At 52.1% G+C, this 19,358-nt stretch overlaps 8 protein-coding genes across 8 annotated transcripts; 4 read left to right on the top strand and 4 right to left on the bottom strand.

Annotated features, from left to right (window-relative positions):
• Window positions 1-78: 78 nt before the first annotated feature.
• CTAM01_07049 (uncharacterized protein) lies at window positions 79-657 on the bottom strand (the record flags this gene model as incomplete). Its single annotated transcript, XM_060523074.1, has 1 exon — window positions 79-657. One exon carries the CDS (start codon window positions 655-657, stop codon window positions 79-81), a length of 579 nt encoding a protein of 192 aa, XP_060382205.1.
• Window positions 658-1,692: 1,035 nt separating this feature from the next.
• Window positions 1,693-2,151, top strand: CTAM01_07048 (uncharacterized protein; the record flags this gene model as incomplete). Its single annotated transcript, XM_060523073.1, has 1 exon — window positions 1,693-2,151. The coding sequence occupies one exon, from the start codon at window positions 1,693-1,695 to the stop codon at window positions 2,149-2,151; it is 459 nt and encodes a 152-aa protein (XP_060382204.1).
• A 2,922-nt stretch (window positions 2,152-5,073) lies between these two features.
• Window positions 5,074-5,436, top strand: CTAM01_07047 (uncharacterized protein; the record flags this gene model as incomplete). Its single annotated transcript, XM_060523072.1, has 2 exons — window positions 5,074-5,268; window positions 5,335-5,436. The coding sequence occupies 2 exons, from the start codon at window positions 5,074-5,076 to the stop codon at window positions 5,434-5,436; spliced, it is 297 nt and encodes a 98-aa protein (XP_060382203.1).
• A 1,406-nt stretch (window positions 5,437-6,842) lies between these two features.
• Window positions 6,843-7,378, bottom strand: CTAM01_07046 (uncharacterized protein; the record flags this gene model as incomplete). Its single annotated transcript, XM_060523071.1, has 3 exons — window positions 6,843-7,054; window positions 7,104-7,278; window positions 7,328-7,378. 3 exons carry the CDS (start codon window positions 7,376-7,378, stop codon window positions 6,843-6,845), a joined length of 438 nt encoding a protein of 145 aa, XP_060382202.1.
• Window positions 7,379-7,772: 394 nt separating this feature from the next.
• CTAM01_07045 (uncharacterized protein) lies at window positions 7,773-9,431 on the bottom strand (the record flags this gene model as incomplete). The annotated part of the gene is made up of 1 exon (XM_060523070.1): window positions 7,773-9,431. One exon carries the CDS (start codon window positions 9,429-9,431, stop codon window positions 7,773-7,775), a length of 1,659 nt encoding a protein of 552 aa, XP_060382201.1.
• A 626-nt stretch (window positions 9,432-10,057) lies between these two features.
• Window positions 10,058-13,627, bottom strand: CTAM01_07044 (uncharacterized protein; the record flags this gene model as incomplete). Its single annotated transcript, XM_060523069.1, has 4 exons — window positions 10,058-12,070; window positions 12,125-12,757; window positions 12,810-13,294; window positions 13,351-13,627. 4 exons carry the CDS (start codon window positions 13,625-13,627, stop codon window positions 10,058-10,060), a joined length of 3,408 nt encoding a protein of 1,135 aa, XP_060382200.1.
• Window positions 13,628-14,281: 654 nt separating this feature from the next.
• On the top strand, window positions 14,282-16,443 carry CTAM01_07043 (uncharacterized protein; the record flags this gene model as incomplete). The annotated part of the gene is made up of 3 exons (XM_060523068.1): window positions 14,282-14,396; window positions 14,493-15,719; window positions 15,776-16,443. 3 exons carry the CDS (start codon window positions 14,282-14,284, stop codon window positions 16,441-16,443), a joined length of 2,010 nt encoding a protein of 669 aa, XP_060382199.1.
• Window positions 16,444-17,340: 897 nt separating this feature from the next.
• CTAM01_07042 (major facilitator superfamily transporter) lies at window positions 17,341-18,992 on the top strand (the record flags this gene model as incomplete). Its single annotated transcript, XM_060523067.1, has 3 exons — window positions 17,341-17,502; window positions 17,560-17,613; window positions 17,745-18,992. The coding sequence occupies 3 exons, from the start codon at window positions 17,341-17,343 to the stop codon at window positions 18,990-18,992; spliced, it is 1,464 nt and encodes a 487-aa protein (XP_060382198.1).
• Between the last annotated feature and the right edge of the window lie 366 nt (window positions 18,993-19,358).

The raw sequence follows: 19,358 nt of genomic DNA, 5'->3' as shown, positions 1-19,358 counted from the left end.
CTCTTCCATGCCAGATAGGGAGGTTCAGGGCTACAAGGAAGATTCACCTAATCTTCTACGCGAACCGCGACGTTCAGTCTACTTTCTCGGCGAAGGCTGATCATACTCGCCAATATAGAAAATCAAGTCATCTGGCTGAATTCCCTCCGAGTCCTCCAAACTGGAAACATACGCCCCAGTGACGTCCTTGCCCTCCATACTATTCCACTCCCAGCACATCTTGTGAACGTGCCAGTAAAACGGGTTATCGGTGATCTGTCCCCATCCAATCTCGCCCATGTCGATCTGGAAGCTCGTCTTGGGTCCGACACCGCGCATCTGCCGGGCCTGCGCGATCGAGTTCATGGCCCTGTACTCCATGACGTCGACGAATTGGACAGAGTCGAGGTCGGACAGCCATTTTCCCGCGCGTCCCCAGACACGAGCTATGATGTCGCGCAGGGAGACGCCCTTTTCGTCAAAGCCGTTGGCGACGAAGTCGACCTTGATACGGTTGCCGTCGATGCGGAACTCGTTGATGATGTAGCCGCCTGACGATACTGTCCACTTGTCGCCACTGTTGCTGACGCTGTAGCCGGCGTCGTCGAGCTCGTCGCAGTGGCCGAGGCACAGGAGGCCGCAGAAAACCGCGAGGCAGTAAAAGATTATGGACCGCATTGCTAGAAATGGTACGAATAGGTGGTCAAATGAGTGTGTAAGCAGAGAGCCGATGCTTCTTGAGGAAGTTGAATATGCGTGAGACTTGGACCCGAAGTCGGCTAACGGGCAGGCGCTTAAATAGTGATCACAGTACTCAAGACACAGTTCTCATCAACTTACAATGCTACTTGCTATTTGAACAGCTTCAACGCCGTCACCCACAAAGCTCGTGTCCATCTCGTTCGGCCCAAATTCCGAGACACGAATGGAGCATACGGCGAGTTATGACACAGATAATAGCTTCGAAAAGTCAAAAAGTTACCGGTGATGATTGATTCGGTCTCTCCGCCTGCAAAATCGAACATGGCGTATAAACTTTTGTCAAATGGTCGGTGGAGCCTTGGAGCCGAGAACGCCGGCACCCATGTACAATGATTATTCCCAATGATGTTGACTTTGTAATATATACTGTACTGTAGAAAGTGAACCAACGCACGGAGATGCCGTTCATTGCAACCACCAAGGTTGTTCGGTGCATGGAACTGACGGGAAGTCTATTTTACATCGGCGCAGTTGAGGATAAACGCCCAGCCGTATCCAGGATCACCAACTGGACCGAGCTGAGAACAGCCGGGGCTTATGAGGTGTGTGTCAACTGTCAGGTACGGCTGCGCACTTATATTAACTTTCGCGATCATACTATAAGTACAGTCATGTAATTAACTAAACCTTTTCAACGTCTGGGCGTCATATCTCACCCAAGCCGAAACACAATTATCTCTGAATTCCTGCGTCTCCATCCACCGTCGGGAGAGGCCCATGCAATCAAACTATCGTAGGAAACTCGGTCATGACGGCAATGGCGCAGAGTCCCGTTGATACGTCGGACTTCTATAGACTCCTAATAGTTCTAGTTATATAAGTAGCCAGAGTAGGGAAATCTCAGCTAGTACATCAACAGCTTACTGAAATCACTCCTTCTTCTCTATTAAGGACGACCTTGAGTATTCAATCAATCAAAAGCCAAGCTCCCTACAATAGGTTGTATTCATCATGCATTCCCTTTCTACCGTTCTTCTCTTCATCGCCGCGCTGGCCGGCCACTCTGTCGCTCAAAGTTGCACCGACCAGTGCGCAGACGTCTTCGCCGTGGCAAGCTCAGAATGCCCGCACCTCGGCAACACAAAAGAAGACGCCGATACCCTCAACGGCCCCAAGATGAGCTGGAAAAACAACATCTGGTCCACACGCGGCAAGGACGGTGCCGTTGTGGAGATCGACCCCAAAGCTTGCACTCTGAGAACATTCGGCGGCCGAGACGACTTCTGCGGCATCTGGATCGGCGGTAAGGAGGAGAAAGGAAAGGGAAACACTGAGGTTAAACAGCCGAACGCATTGTTGCAGATTCCTTTCAACGGTGGCTGCTGCAAGATCGACAAAGAATTCTGCAAAAATGGCGCTATTGACTGGGCGCAGTTGTTGAGAGTGAAGAAGGGGCCCGATGCTTCGTAGATATGGCAAGCTGAATGCTGGTGAACGCTTTCGCAGAAAGCAGACCTTTGGTTGACAGCAATACACGTTGTCTAATCAAAGAATTTGCCAAAATGGCCTCAGCAATAGAAATTTAATTAGTTGCAGAATGTGTGGGAATAGCGAAATATGATATAGATAATGTGGTAGTCGTCGCCTCAATTAAGGTATAGGTCGTAATGTGAATACCAAACGATCAATCTTTCTCTTAGTCATGGCGCTGGTCATTATTATAGATACAAAAGCCCGAGGAGAATGGACTACTTATAGACGAATGTCTGTGCATGTAATGCGACAGCATCATGCCACGAGATGTTCCCATCATGTTGCGCGAACGCGGCTGACTGGCCAGTACACGCAGCGAGGTTTACCGCAGCACCTGCAACACTCGACGCGTATTTCCTGTCCGTGTTGCCCGCATTGGCACTTCATGTTGACCAGTGCATTAGTCTTGTTCACCGAGTCTCGAAGATACAATCCCAAGCACGTACACATGTCCAGAGATTGACAACTGCTTTCTTAGGCCTCCAGACCTCAGACTGGTCAAGTAGCGGAACCCATGACTTGCAAGATGTTGAAACTGATGAAAATTTAGTATCAAATGTTTAGGTGAGAGATGATTCAGTTCCGTACTGTGGGGAAAGGGCATTGCGGCAGGCGCTGAAGACTAATTATTCCACAAAGGTCCTGTCCTGTTGTCACAACTCAACCAGTAGCCAAGAGTGATGGCTCAGTCAGCCCCGGATTTTATCTCGTCAGTTCACTGCTTCCTTGGAAATACGCATGCAACTTACCTTGCAATGTAGGGAAATGTAGTTCTTGAACTTAATGCACCTTGTGGCTTTCCTCAAGACTTCTATGGCTCACTTGTCAAGTTCTCAACGGTTCCAACATTGACTTATCCAATGTAGGTAGTCAATTTGTGAAGTCTATTGATTGAGCCCATTTCCAGTTGAAGTCTTTGTAACAACAGCGCGCTCCGTATGGAGCCGCTTTTCAAGGTCATATCTTAGGCCTGATTGTATATGAGCGCGGTATTACGTGCTACAGGCTGTGATTGCGCACGCGAGCACACCGATGGGGCTATTATCAGTGGCCAGCGATCTGCGACAAAATCCCCGATGAAACGCCCGCAAGCCTCATGTGCGCCTTCGTGGTTCCTCCGCCATGCGCACAACTGTAGGTACGGGCACTTCAAAGTTATGGAGAGATACGTTCGGTCAACACCCTCACCTGATGAAACACAGCCACGTTTAATTCCGATGTTGAACAGGAAAATCGTTTGGACAACTAGGCCACAGATTTGTAAAAGCCCTCCGCACAAGCGTTCATGCCTTTGTACAAAAGAGGCCTCCCGGGAACCCAAGTACTTGATTATCGACGTGAGATTGGTTGATTACCTGTATTTTAGGTGCAACTTGCTGTGATTATGACCATATCGAGGCTTTCTTAGCTCAACTTCCAATTCGAGGAGACTGGAATTTAGAAAAGCGACAAGACGCGAAAACATATGATCAGCTCATGTGTGTCGATTATCACGAGTTTCATGCTTCCGGGAACGTCAGACTTGATCGGTGAAACAAATTCGTATCTAGGTCATAACTCAATAAATCGTATAAATGTGAAGAGAAAAGAGGGGTCGTTGCATTATTGACGTATAATCTAAGAGTGATCTTCCCGCATATCTCTGTCTACCTATGTACTACAAATAGAATGCATCCCAGTCCTCACAAAGCTTAAAACACGCGCAATTGTTGAACCTAAATGCAGCTCACTTGAAGTCTTCAAGCTCCTGCCGTTGTATGAGAAAAGACTCAGAAGTACTAGGACCTTTAGCCTTTAACCACTCTGCGCCATGGGGTTGCGCATCCATCGGTAACTTTCCTGACACATTGAAACCCTCGGCTACGTGAGAAGAATTATAAATGCATGCAATTTCATACTGAAATTCTATCAATGTCATTGACGGGACCAAAGTTACCTTGTACATGCTTGTGACATGTGAGGTAAAGTGAGACAGGCGGCTGCGGTTATACGCACCTCAGTTCACCGGGTGTAGGACCAGAGCAATTGACTCGGCACCACAATAACCAGAATTTCTCTGAATTACCTTACACAGCGGCGGCTTGAGATACAATGTCTTTGTATGCGAATCCTCGACAGAGCTCAATAGTCCACATCACCAAGACCGATTTCGGCATCCAATTCCACAAGGCAGACTTGGAAGTTTCCAGCATTATTGGAAATGTCTCAGATTTCGGTATGACTTGGTGCCTAGATCATTGGATTCTAAACTAGTGAAACCTGGTATTAATTTACAAGGTACCTAACGAGATAGCAGCGTACAAAGTGGTCTGCCAAAGCCCCCTGACGTTTGCCTAGCTGCCTGGCATTCTCACGTCGGGGTTACACAGTTCCTACGGCAACAGGCTAGGTCCGACAAGGATGCCACTCTTCAACTTTGTCAGAACACTTGCGTGACACGACCGAAGTCGGATGGTTCAATCAAAGAGTTTCCAAGCTGTGCCTAAGCCACTTCGTTGGATGATGTTACTTCTAGTAGTTAATTTTGACCAATTGTGCAAAGTAGATGTACCTTATGATGTAACACTCAGGTCCGAACAAAATGTATTTTGTCCGTCTAAGTCGCGTCACATGGTCTCTCACTGCCACATCCGCCCGACACGTGAACAAGTGTTGGGCGCCTTTCCAGGGCAGCACTGATACAATTTTTTCCTTGAGCGATCCGCCTTGCCTACTTATCTTAGGCATTTAAAACGATTCCTCCTCCTTTTCCATTGGCGAAAACTTGTTGCATTTTTGCTTGGCCAATACCTGCTATCTCTTCATTATCACCTTAGGCCAGAGCGCCATACGAAGCATAAGACGGAAAGATTCCCTTCAATGTTACCTGGCGGCGAACACCTTGACCACGAGAGGCTTGGCCACAAGATGGCTGTCGAATTGGTCCCAATTGGCTTCAATTTAGCCTCCTTTCCTTACTGTGCTGGAATGGACGGCTTGGACAATCCCAAATGGATTATAGCTGAGCCGTTCAATCATGGACCAAAACGGAAACAGGCGTATGTGTGGTCGTGTGTGCGTATCCCTTCCACATCTTCATATCTACCTTAGACTTGAGTGTTAATTAATCATCAATACCAGTGCCGCTGTCAGCAGAGTGGAAATCCCTTGCGACTAGAATCCTGCCAAAATTGCGGGAACTCACGTTGCGCATACTGCCCTGTGTTAAAAGTTAGGAATTAAGGTTGTTTTAAGCCTACCTGCACATACGTTGAAGATAGATGGTCGTCGTATAAACCCCAGTAACTTAGCCTTCTTTGTCAAACATTCATCAAACCGTAGTCAGCCATAAGAAGATCTACACTATGTATTTTTAAGCCACTTGCTTGAGATAGCCAAAGAATCGCAGGGGAAAATCTAGAACATTGGCCTGTATGGATTCCGTTGGAGGCTCAGAGGGAATCTCACTCATAAGGGCACAATGGTGTGTGTAACTTCGTACGCTTTGCAATTCGAGATTTATACAAGATTGACTTGATGCTTCGAATTAATAATGATCTGAACTCCGTGAAAAGCCACCTTAGTCGGTTGAAGTCATCTAAGGTCCTTAGCTAGGGTTGGAAGGCACAGCACACGCGAGTTCCGTCTTCCTTTGCATTTGAGACATTGCTGTGTTCAATAAACATCAGGTTGCGGATTGGTATCCCCCCCCCCCCCCCCACAATTCGCAACCATTGCTCAGTGGCTGGTTATGTGTATCCGTACTTTCTCAATTTAGTACACAGTTCGTCAGCGGATGCATCGCGAGTTAAGCTACTTCGTGACGTGACAGGTCTTGTCTCTCTAGCCTCTTCGGACTGTAGAAGATAAGACCTAGCATCCAGACGCGAAAAGGAAAACCTGACAAAAGTCATGTGTGCTGATCAGAGCAGAGGATTTGAGGATGTTATTACAGAAGGATCGCCTGAAATATAAGCGAAATTCACATATGAGGTCAATGTAATGTAATTATGGCATTATTTCTGGAAACTTTCGCTTGGCTTAAAATCAATTGGATGGTGAAGGCAGATCGCACAGCGTTTTGGTAATATTAAGAAGGTGCTTCCGGGCTCGAACTCTTGTTACTGGTTTAATCGCATTTTCACAAAACCCGATTGGGATTGACGTGCTCCAATCATTGTATCCAGTTGTAGTAAGATGCTTCAGTGGAGTTGCAGGACTTGGGAGCCGCCTTGCCACGATGCGGGCTGGGCTGTAGGCGTCCTTTCGGACTGGTCGAATGGCTCGATGGAGTCTTATACGGTATTCTAGAAGTGAACAGTGGAGACACTGTCAGCAGGTTGAAGCGTCATTATCGGCGTCAGGGGGCGTAGGAAACTCGGAGAGATAGTTGCTTGACTTTGTCAGTGCATGTAGTTAGCCAAGGTCCTACTTGAACTTCTTCCATAATCACGTCTGGATCATCACTCGTATACTATTGAGAGGCCGCGATGAAACCTTCTACTAGTTACATGTCCGATTCGGAGTAGCATGGAAATTATTAGTAGAATTGTTGGTGATTGCTGAACTAAGTAGCCCGAACGTTTGAAGGGTCGAGGGTGGAGTATCTCGCGTACTGATGCGCATAGAATAGTCACCACAGACCCTGTCTACGAGTTGAAATTCGCAACACTTGCGATTTTTTCCCTGACAGGAGTGTTGTCCAGGAAGACATCAAAACGCGCAATCTTGCCAGATTCTTCCCCTTCCGTCACAATTGTGACCAGCCCCGCAGCTGGGATGTTGATATCTTCGTTACCAGGGTCGCCCTTAACCCGATAGGTGATGTCTACAGCGAGCCAAATTCTGTTGTCTACCTGGTCTGCAATCTTTCAGCACCACTCGAGACCTTCATGAAGTACGATTATTACCAGCTTGGCGAGTGACATGCTTCATGTACGACAGCTGCCCAAACGCCGCGTCCATAATCTGCTTGATGGCTTCTAGACCATCAGCAACAGGAAAATTGGTAAATTTGACCTGAGCATCCTTGGAGTAGATCTTGTCAAACTCTGTGGTTTGGAGAGAGTCGTGGATATCGTGGGACTGTCTGCGAAGTGAGCGTGGAGTCCTGGGTGATGGCATATTTACTCACGCGTCGAAGCCAAGCCAAGGCCTCGGCTTGAGTATTTGGAACGGCGACCATTTTGCTCGATATCACACTGAAAGGATGAGACACGGAGATGTGACATGAGATTAGCGTTTTGAATTTGTCTATAATGTCTCTCTTCTTATGTGTTGTGTTCTTTCTTAGTGCTGACAAATTGCGATTGCGCAAGAGCTTACAAATGTTGCCGAATCCTTCGGGGACTTTTACTCTGTAGAGGTTGCTGCGGCGCCGCGCGACCATCTCTCACACCGTATCTGAATATCTACGTCTATTAAAGTCAAGGGCTTGAGCGTCCAGGGTAATCTTACTTATCTACAGATCTCCAACGTCTGCAGAGACTACACCTCCATGACTTCCATGGACCATCATCACAAAACAATGCACGAGAGCATATTCAAGATGAGGAAGTGATCATAAAAAGGAGGTGACGTTAGTCTGTGCCTGCCTTCAGCGGACCATCTACCAAGACCTCGCCAGGAAACGGGATCTTTGCTAGACCTCGAGCCCAGTCCATAGCGATAATTGGTGCCGCCTCTGCATCGCGAGACCACCGCATCTTCTTGACGAGGTTGCCCAACCGCTTTACAGCATGCCGATTGCATGTTATTGTGGTGTGGTTCGTCTTCCACCCATACAGGAAAGACGAGCAGTTCGTCTCGTTGAGCGTTGGCTCCACCGCCAACACGACCTTTGGCAGTGTCCCCTTGCGGACCTCGTTCGCGACGTGTTCCCTGCGGAAGTCTTCTACGATACGAATGGGTAGTTGCAGATCTTCCGGTACTGGATGGCATGACAGCTTCTGGAGTTCTGCAACCAAATTCAGGCGACGATTCTCCGTTGCCTCATCGCCCTTTTCCTCAATGGGCCACCCATCCTGCCGTAGAACACGATCCAGGAAAGTCAACTTGTCGTCCTGCTTCCCCCTGCGATCCTCCTGTCCAAGCAGTATTTCTATGCGAGAGACTTCCGACTCTGTAGATGCATCGTATACCATGCGCAGACATGTCTCCGCCGCCTCGCGAGTGCAGACAAGCGTGTGGCCGCGAAGAAGGGGGTAAAGGGACTTGGGTAGCCTAGGACCGTGCTCCGCTTCATCTCCCACGTCTTCCAAGATCTTGGGACGCCACTTTCGCTGTGAGCTATGACTGTGAGAGATGTCTGTCGTCAAGGCCACAAATATGGACGTGTCGATGTTCAAATATGGAGTCAGGGGTGGCACTTTCACAGCATCGCCATGACTAAGAAGATTTGGTATCGCGAATTCGAGAGGTGGAGGCGGGGTCTGGCTCTCTTCGGCGCATTCCAACGCAAGTGAGATGTGGTCGTCACCAAGGCACTCAATCCTTTTCAAAAACCTGTCTATGGCAGGGACACTACCCCGAGAGATATTTGGAAGCACGATTCGTACACGATGCTGGTAACCCCCATGTATCTCGCGAGCGGCAGCCAGCAGCTGTTTTGCACTCTTCAGAACCTCAATCTGGGTTTCTTCGTCGTTGATAACTTCTTCCAGGTCATCGTCCTCATCGTCATCATCATCGGGCTCGTCCCAGGGAAAATCTGCTTCGGCCATCTGTACTAACAGAGCCCGCTCGGTGATGCTGAGTACCCGCATCCACTCATGCCCGTTGTCGACAATAGCACTGACGAATACTGAGGTTTGTTGGCCGTCCAGCTTTGAGTAGGGGACTGCGAACCGAAACCAGGTGATTGAGCAACATTTTTTGATTGCCGACCAGTGGTTCTCGTATGAGGCGAGCTCCCCTTCTATGAGCCTGAAATCTCGAGAAAGCGAACCCTCGGCCTCTGAACCCGGTTCATGCGTTTCTTGACATCGTTGAATCAAGGCCTCCGCCCGAGTTCGTTGGCTGACGTTGGCCTGCCAGAATGTGCTGAAACCGGGGATGTAGGCGTGCCAGTGGTTGTTGACCTTGGCGGCTTCGAGTTCAACAGCCAGGCGCATCTGCTCGAGCTCATCGCATATCTTGTTGCAGCGGGCAATGAGATGTTCAGCGGTCTTGATGAGCTCTAAGAATTCTGCAGCCTCCTTGAATGGAGATAAAACCCATTGATTGCCATTGCCGTCCATCGGTTGAGTCAGAAAGTCGTTCTAGAGAGGCTTAATGGAATAGATATGTGGTATTTGCAATTCAGCTCCTTGTGAGTGCGAGGTGAGGTGCTGTTGGCCTTAATCGATCGAGGTGAGAAAACCGGGGCGGATGAGTCATGACGTGGAGAGGTCCTCCTGATCGATGGGAAAGAATGGGAGTCAATGGCTTGAGTTCTTGTGTAGACATGCAAAATAGCTGTCCTAAATTGAATTCCAAAGTCTAAGGAAGTATCAACGCGGTCCTCTCAGGACATAACGAGACGAAGACGGTTGATTGTTGAGCGATTGGCAATTGAGGAGGAAATGCACGACAAGAGAGCCTGGGAAACGGCGCACAAAAACTGCTCAGGTCCTGAGAGTGGGTCACTTAGAGAACAGGCTGATTACATCAGCCGGTCGGATCATTATCTCCGACAATTCCCGACGACATTCGTCTGCAATCACCACCTGCAATCACCACCATAACCATCCGGGAGATCTTTGATTTTAGGTATAAGGTTCATCAACATTAAATTTGTCTGATCACTATCCAGAGCCTCCCAACGCCTCATTACTTGGTATACAGCCGTTATATGCTACGCTTATCCCGCTTCGATGCAAAGTTTCTAAGCAACATTCTCAATCGACCACGACTCGACAACTTCGGCGAGCGTGCTGTCACTACCAACATTTCCAGGGAAGACAACGTACGGCACACCGCGATGCCGGCTAGTCTCCTCGTCGCACTTCCACAACGGGACGCCCGGGGCAGCTTGACCCATGATGCGAGCCCGTCTCATCCTCAGACCCTTCGTGGCCGCATCAGATGATGTGATGCCACCCTTGGCAATCAGGTACCGCGGCCGTACGTCAATCTGCTCAACAAGCTGTACCAAGGCCCGGGCGACCTTGGAGCCAATTTGGAGAGAGCTGAGCGCATCGCCCCCCTTGATCAGCTTCCGAGATGTCATGACGAGAACATCCTCGCCAGCTGCAAGCTTGGTTGCGGTCTCGGCTGCTGCGGCAGTTACGACCTTCTCCGCGGCGTCCGCAGATTCAATGAGTCCTTCGACATCGAATTCGATTACCGCCAACTTGTCGCCTCTCCTCTCTCGGAGCACCTTAAGTTGTGCCGTCGTCTTGGGTACGTAAGAGCCAGCGACGATCAGTCCACCTGGCTGCTTGGTACCGGCCTCGACCGACACCCCAAGGTCTGCCATGGTCAATGGTGGGATCCCTGTGATTCCCAGGCGAGAAGAAACGAAGGCAGCACCAGTGCGGTAGAGATACCGCCTGCCCTCTTTCTCTGCCTCAAGCAAGCCTGCCACGAAGACGTGCATGTCAGACTCGGCGGCAGCATTGACGATGACAACTGTGTTGGAGCCAGGCGCTACTGAAAGGAGCTTCTTGGTGACACCTGCAGGTCCCCCTACGCGAATATCGTCGAGAGTGACGGACAAGAATGAAGATTCGTCGAAGCGGTGGCCGCACTTCTCGAGGACATACTTCCGCAAGTTCGAATTCTTGTACCCAAAGGTGGCGTCTTGGGCAAAGGGTGTTTGGCTCGCAGGCACCAGCACGTCGCCTTCCTTGACGTAGTGCACGTCATTGATCGTGTATCTTCCGCCTTGGTAGAAGAAAGGTGTCACAACCCAGGCATCAAACTTGCCAAGAGCCTCCTCAGCAGCCTCGGGCTCCTCCGGAAGATGTCCACGAAGTGTCGAATCACCTCGAAGGACGATTTCGAATGCTTTGCCTGCCTTCTCAGCCGCCGTCTTGACATTCTTGCAAATTTCGACAATAAGGTGTTTGGCTTCGGCGGAGGGTAATGCGCGAGAGTTGGTCAAGATGAAGAACCCAGTCGGGTTAAGGCTAAACTCGTCGTCCAATGTGGCCGAGTCCCACACGGTCAGGACATCGATGTTATGGCAGGTTTGAGTTCCTGTTGGGTCATCATCCAAGACCACAAGAACCGGCACTTCGCCATTGTCGACCACCTTGCGAGTGGAGCTGATCACATCACCCGCATATTCGGTTGGGAGCGCGTCAATCGTCTCTTGTGCCGGCAGGCCCTGCTCCTGGCCTGCTTCAATCTCCGCGTTCTCCGTTTTCGAGCCACTGTTCTCCTCAAGCTTGGGACCGGCATTGCCAGAGACGGAAAGGCCCGCTAACTCCCAAAGCCGAACGACACCAGCATCGGATTCCTTCGTCCACCCGTGAGATGCACCTGCGAGGTACAAGTTGTGAGCTGCTGACGAAATCGGAGCAAAGTAGGTGAGTCGCTTTGCCTCATCGAGGACAATACCCAGATCCTTGACGAAAATGGCCAATGCGGAGTGTGGTGTCCAGTCGGCATCAAGCATTTGAGGCACTCTGTTCTCGAACATCCAACTCCATGCGGCCGCACTGCCAAGAATCTCGAAAGCTCGTCTCGTGTCGAGACCCAGGCGAGCAGCGAATGCCATAGCTTCGGCAGCGGCCGCTATATGAACACCAGCCAGTAGTTGATTGATGAGTTTCACTGAAGACGCAGCGCCGACGCCTCCCTGAACATGACAAAGGTTGCTTGACGTTCCCGTCATCGCCAGTAACGGGCTGTTAACCTTGGAAAGAACAGCCTCATCTCCAGAGCAGATGATCTACCAGATGTTAGCGACGAGTCTCAAGTCAGGTGGATAAGATGGAAAACTTACCGTAAGGGTACCATTGGCGGCGCGGACCACGCCGCCGCTGACAGGGGCATCCACGAGGCTCAGTCCCTTGCCAGTGTTTGTGAGCTTGGCCTCCAGTTCTCTAACAAATGAGGGTGGGACTGTCGAGCTGAGAATCACGATGGCGCCATCGGGTAAGGTTTCCGCTGCCTTCCCGGAGCCGAAAAGAACATCGTCGGCTTGCGCAGCGTTCTGAACCATCAAAACTAGAATGTCGGCGCCCTTTGCTGCCTCCGCGGGGCTGCTAGCCTTGGACGCATTACCTCCGTTGGCCACGAACTTGTCGATAGCGGGCTCGTATACGTCGTAGCCATGGACTGCGAAGCCGGCTCGGAGAAGAGACCCAGCCATGCCCTGGCCCATCGCGCCCAACCCCACCATACCAATCTTTGAGATTTCCAGCGGCGTACTGCTTGGAGTCAACTTTTCTTGGCTGTTCAGCTGCCCTGCCTGCTCCTTCACGGCATGGGGGGACCCAGGGAGGAACACCCGGACAAGTCCAGAGTCGTCCTCTGCACCGTATCCATGTGCAGCTCCTGAGATGTACAGCTGCTCGGCTACCGACGCAAGAGGCACCGGGAATTGCAAAGTTCTGGCCGTTGAGACGACGATGCCCTTTCCAAAGTCATTAGTCGCAATTCATGACCACACTGAGGGAGCCACTCACCATGTCTTTGACAAAGATGTTCAGGGCAGACAGCGGTGTCCAGTCGCCGTCCAACATATGCGGCACGCGATTTTCGTACGCCCAAGAATTACCAGCAGCATTTGTAATGATGTTGTACACTTCGCGGGTGTTCAGGCCAGCTTTGGCGGCCAATCCCATTGCTTCTGACGCAGCAGCAATGTGCGTTCCGACCAGCAGCTGGTTGACCATTTTGATCTTGCTACCCGCTCCTGGTCCACCAGGAATGATGTACAGCTTCTCCGACATGTCCCGCAGAACACGATCTGCACGTTGCAACGCTTCAGGGGCCCCGGAAGCGAAGATACTGAGTGTGCCGTCGGCTGCACGCTTCGTGCCACCCGATACGGGGCTGTCCACCACCAGAACATCCTGCCGACCCGCCGCCGCAATCCGGGGCGTCAGTGCCTCATGATACGTTGGCGGTACTGTTGAGCAGAGGAGAACGGTAGCATTTGCCGGTAATGCTACGGGAATGATGTCAATTGGATGCTCATGGCTGAGATGCATGCGGACAACTCACTTTGCAAGGCACCCGTCTGATCATTGAAAAGTATGTCATCGATTTGCTGTGCGTTGACTGCCATGCAGACTAGGATATCGCTGGTTTTGGCCACTTCCTTTGGAGACTCTCCCGACTGTCCACCCTGAGCGACGAATTTCTCTGCGCTTGGAGGGTAAACATCGTGACCCTGTACTCGGTATGACGGTTTCTTCAACAAGTTGCAAGCCATTCCGAAGCCCATGGCACCGAGGCCAATGAAGCCAACGCGGGTGGCCTCAGCGTCTGTGGCTGCCATCGTGGATTATCGACTGAGGATTACTTTGATCTGGCGTGACTCGTCGGCGACTTTTCTTCCGAAAATCAACGAGAGCTTGGCTCAAACTAGGGATAACGGTAGACCCAGTCATCTTATACCCTACCTTGCATTCCCCAGATCGGCCAAGACTCGGAAATCCAGCCGCGGCGGCCGGAGGACTCTTCGCAAATGGTCTGGGACTCGTCTGGAGGGAAGAGCCGAAGAGGGCACCCGAGGTGGATTGCGGGCCCGTGTCTGTCCAAGTTTGATGGGGGTGGTCCTCCACACCCTGGACTCGCCTGGAGGCTTGTTCCCCTCACCATTGCTCTCCATCCCTCCCATCCGCAAATGGGACGCGACAGAAACAGGACTAGCCCGAGCCGGCACTCCCAGTCTCCCAGCGCAACAACAAGTGCCTGGCGCTGAAGTTGATCAAGTGGACGCGACTGAGTTTGAGCAGGTGGAGGCGTCTCAACCCCGCACGGAAAGAAGACCGGCCCGCTTATAAACAAAGGAGATGCACGTCGTCCGGCGAATCTTTTCCCTCTTTTCTCCCCTCGGCCATCGTCCCGCCCTTCTCTCTTGTCCACTCCGTCCACCTTCCCTTCCAAGACCCACGAAATTCACACGGACTTCTATCCAGCCCTTGGGACCATGAAACGTGCGAGAATCGACGCTCCGGACAAGACCCCGTCATCGGCGGCGGTCTCGGGGGTGGCCTCCGGGCAGCAAGCTCATTTGCCCAAGATTTCGAGGAAGATCCGAGCATGTGAGTTTTCCCCAAACTTTCGGACTGAACTCCCACTCCCTTGCAGAAGTATGACCTCAAGAGAAAGACTAGTCGCTGATACATGAGGAGAGACAGGCCAGGAATGCCAGAATCGTAAGATTAAGTGCGGCATTGAGCCGGGTCAGAACCAGTGTGCTCGATGCTCTCGCCTTGGTCTGCAATGTGTCGTGAACAAGAGTCTCCAAACCTTGCTCGACAGCGAGAATGAGTGGAAAACCAAGATGGAGATGCAGCTTCAGACCCTCCAGGCTTCAATGATGGAAGTTAGGCGGGCTTTGAGTATGCCACAGCTCGTGCCTGTGCCACCTTTCCACCACGAAGGCGCCGGCATGTCCCAGAGTCCCCAGAACATGGCCGGATCACAGAGCAGTCCCGGTACGGGGCCGTCCCCCGTTCGGCCTCCCGATGTCACGGCAATGACGCGGGAGAATTCTCCGGAGGCCACGGCGCAAGACAACGGCGAAGACCAGGCCATTGTGAGTGCGCCCATGGCCAGCCTCTTCGAAGTGACCAAACTGCGGAACATCCGGAGCGACCCTGGGGCGCGGGTCCACCTCCCATCCAGCCGGGCCCAAGAGCCAGACTTCATTGCCCAGGGCAAGTTTAGCGTCCAGGAGGCCGAGCAGCTTTTCTCCACGTTCCGTGGGACCCTCAATGCGTACTTGTGGGGAGGCATTGCACTAGTCCATGACAACCTCACGGCCACGCGCATGTCTTCACCTCTGCTCACGGCCGCCATCCTTGCCGTCACTGCTCTGCACGAACAAGATGAAGGCCGAGCTTTCGATATTTGCTACCCAACTTTCTTGGAGCTAGCCAGCCAGACCATGTTCGACCGCTACCACAGTCTCGACGATGTGAGGGGACTTTGCATCGGCGCATTTTGGCTTTCAGACATCAGCTGGAAGGTGTCTGGTCTTGCGGTGCGAATCGCCACGGAGCTAAACCTTCATCAGTTCTGCGCCAAAGCCCTCAACAAGGGACCACAACACGTCGAGAAGGCCCGGCTATGGTACCTGCTCTACGTCTGCGACCATCATTTCAGTATTGCGTACGGCAGGCCTCCAGTCATTAACGAGGACGCTACCATCACGCATCACGAGGCATTCCTTCTGCTGCCAGGCATCACACAAGCGGATCATCGTCTGCACAGTCAGGTTGGTGTCTTTATCATTTTGAGTCGGGTCTTCCACACCTTTGGACCAGACACGTCAAGGCAAGTTGCCAGGGATGAGTTTGAGGCACTCAAGCGATACGATGCCGATCTAGGTCGATGGAAGCTTCAATGGGAAACTCGGTTAGGTAAGACATTTTGAACTCCTGGTGCCAACAAATTGTCAGCTAATATCTTTCATCAGTGCCGGACAAACACATCTCAAAGTACCCTGCCAAGGGCGTCATCCTCCACTATCACTTTGCCCGTCTCCTATTGTTTTCCATCTGTCTCAGGGGTCTGAATCCATCAAACCCGACTGACCAATACGCCATGTCTGATGAACGCCGCGACTTCATCAATCTCGCCATCGCAAGCGCGTCTGCCGCATTGGAACTGATCTTGACAGACACCGATATGCGGAGAGCAGTCATTGGCGTGCCTCTGTACCTGCTGACGACCATCGCGTACGCCGCCATGTTCTTGATGAAGGTTCACGCGCAATGGAAGCCTGCGAGGCTGGACATACGCTACGAAGATGTGGTCTCTCTCATCGAGCGGGTCGTCCAATTATTGGAAGAAACTAACCGCTGCGCCCGTCATGTGGCTCACTACATCGGACGCGGCCTGAGCAACATGCTGGACAAGTTCAAGGAACGTGGTCCCCAGGAGAGGCAGTACATCGCCGGAAGTCAGCCCGGCCAGCCTGGTCAACCAGGCCAACAGATTCCTCAAGTTTGGAATGAAGGGGAGATGGGCCAAGACTGGAACCAATGGATGTTCAGCGGAGAGATGATGAATAATTTTGGGATGGGGCCGGAGCAATATCCGCTCAACATGCTAGACTTGTTGAACTCGCAGATGCCCGGCTGACGACAACATCGTCGACTCAATGAGATCACAATTTGATGAATAGCCCACCTCGAGCCTTGCTTTTCCACGTTTGATATGCACACTTGCAGCGTTCGTGATGTTCATCTCAAGCTTCACATGGTTGAAGGCGGGGAAAGCTCATACGGGGCGAAGCCCGATGCCAATCGGAGGGATCGCCGCAGTTGGTGACCGGCACTTAGACCCGGACACAAGGCCGCGCTGGCTCTCGCTTGTTGGCTGCCCCCCCCTCCCCAAAGATATGGATCCAGATCCGGCCCTCGACGCATGCAGCCCAATCACGCCTCGTCTGGTCCAACAGCAATAGTTCATTGTCTGATTTCCATCACAACGATGAACGATTCGTCCGTGACAGGTCCAGAACTCCAGACTTTGCCCACCCTCTCAAGCGGATTCCTTCGACATCCACACTTCCAGGCGGCCCCCCTTTAGTCCCCCTTTAGTTCGTTCCCCAGTTTGTGGTCTACCCCGTGGGGGAGGAGAGCAGAGCAAAGACGGAGTACCCCGGGCAGAGACACGACGCACTAGACACGAGTCGCGTTTTGTGAACATTATATATCAGACGTCGCTGTTAATTGCTACCGTGTTTGGATGGAAAGAAGGTTTCATCCCTCACAGCCTCACCGTCTCCAGATCTCCGGATCTTTCAATTCTCCCTCTTAATAACCACCCCAGTCGCATCTTCCAGTCGAGTAAGATCGCGTCGTGTTCTGCTCCGCTCAAGAGGTCGCCCCTACACACAGACCAACACTGCAGTGTGGGAGAGAGAGCATTCGCCACTTCCAGCCGCTCCGAGTCAGGTGTAGACAAAGGAAACCGGACGACACTCGACGACATCGACGACGATAACGACACAACACGAGCGAGGGGATCGCAATCATGAGTTTCGAGAACGGTCGCAAGCAATCTCTCGAGATGAAGGAAGACAAGAACGCGCCCGTCGTCAGCGAGGCGGATGCGGAACTCGCTGAGGCACTGAGGAACTATGTGCCCGGCACACAGGAGGAGAAGCAGCTCGTCAGGAAGATTGACCTTTACCTGGTATGTCAATTGCCTCTTGATATGTCCTCGGTGAGATGATTCTGACTTTGAGTCTAGATGCCCATGCTCTGGATCATGTACATCCTCAACTACGTCGACCGCACAAACATCGTAAGTCCTTCTCACTCACCTCTTCCTCTCCTTTCCCCTCATGGCGATAAGGGGGCAACGAAGCATCGCATGAAAAATTTCGACAATGCTACTCCAAAGCACGGGCCCACTGACATTTCAACGCAACACAGGGAAACGCAAAGATCGCGGGAATGCAAAAGGACCTCTCACTCACCGACGATGGATACGCCTGGGTCCTCTCGATTTTCTTCTTCGGCTACCTCATCTGCGAGGTCCCCTCCAACATGATTCTCAGCCGCAGCCGGCCCTCCATCTTCCTTCCCGGAATCATGCTCGTCTGGGGCGCCCTCAGCGCGCTCATGTCCATCTCAAAGACCTACGGCGCCCTCCTCGGCTTCCGCTTCGTCCTGGGCTGCATCGAGGCCGGCTTCTTCCCGGGCGTGCTCTTCCTCCTGTCGTGCTGGTACACCCGCGCCGAGCTCGGCAAGCGCTTCGCCATCTTCTACACCGCCGCCGTCCTCTCGGGCGCCTTTGGTGGTCTCCTCGCCGGCGCCATCACCGCTAACCTCCACGACGCGCACGGCATCGCCGGCTGGCGCTGGCTCTTCATCGTAGAGGGCGTCGCGACCGTCGGCGTCGCGCTCATCGCCTTCTTCGTGCTGCTCGACTACCCCGCCACTGCGAAGCAGCTTACCCCTGCGCAGCGCCAGCTCGCGAGCATCCGAATTATCGCCGATGGCATCGCCTCGGGCGGGCAGAACAAGGCGCGCTTGTCGCACTGGAAGGCTTTTGTCGCGGCCGTGTCGGACCCGCGAACCTATATGTTCATCGTGCTCTTCATGCTCGACGTCGGCGCCGGCACGATTTCGTACTTTATCCCTACCATCACGCTTACCCTGGGCTATGACACCGTTAAGGCGCAGTACATGACGGTGCCCATCTACGCCGTCGCCTCTGTGTGCCTCAACATTGTCGCGTGGAGCTCCGATAAGCACCAGGAGAGACGGTGGCACGTCGCTGCGCCGCTGGGCTTGGGCTTTGCGTGCGCTGTCGTGTGTGCTGCCGTGCAGACGCCGATTGTGCGGTACGTCATGGTTTGCTTCCTGGCGGCGGGTATTTGGTCTGCGCTGCCGCTCGTCTTGTCCTGGACGAGTGGTGTTATTAGCTTGCCGGCTGAGAAGCGTGCTATTGTGTTGGCCATGGTGAATGCGTTTGGTAACTTCTCGAGTGTGTATGGAAGCCGTATCTGGCCAAGCAAGGATTCGCCGGCGTATCACACCGGTTTTGGTGTTACGGCTGGGTTCTTGGGTGCGGGTATGATTATTGCGATTTTGATTCCTATTCTTGTCAAGATGGTGAACTGGCAAGGGACCAAGGCGGAAAGAGAGGTTCTAGCCGAGAACGAGTTGGAGCAGTGAGCATATTGATATGGCTTTTGAAAGAGCGGGGAATTCTGTAGTGGTGGAGGATTATGGCAGCGTACATGATATTACTTGACATGGATGGCCTACGGGTCTAATGGAATCACTTGACATTCTATGAACATACTTGTGTAACCCGTCTGGTGCAACCTAACCTTTATCGTCAAAAAGATCTCTACAGGCGATACCTCTGCGGCCGCGGTCCGCTATTAGAGCCACATTTCCGCAAATAGACCATGATTCAAGGACTATAGCCCTGCGTCATGCTTAATCGACGACCGACCATCGTACTAGGAGGACTAGCCTTTGGAGCTCTTTGGCTAACGGCAGGTGGTCTCACTGATACGTGTGTCTCGTTGTAGT

Source organism: Colletotrichum tamarilloi (assembly GCF_030869305.1).
Source record: "Colletotrichum tamarilloi strain Tom-12 chromosome Unknown Scaffold_21.1, whole genome shotgun sequence".
Lineage (NCBI taxonomy): Eukaryota > Fungi > Ascomycota > Sordariomycetes > Glomerellales > Glomerellaceae > Colletotrichum > Colletotrichum tamarilloi.
Note: the sequence above shows the minus strand (reverse complement) of the source record. Positions and strands in the feature narration are given on the sequence as shown.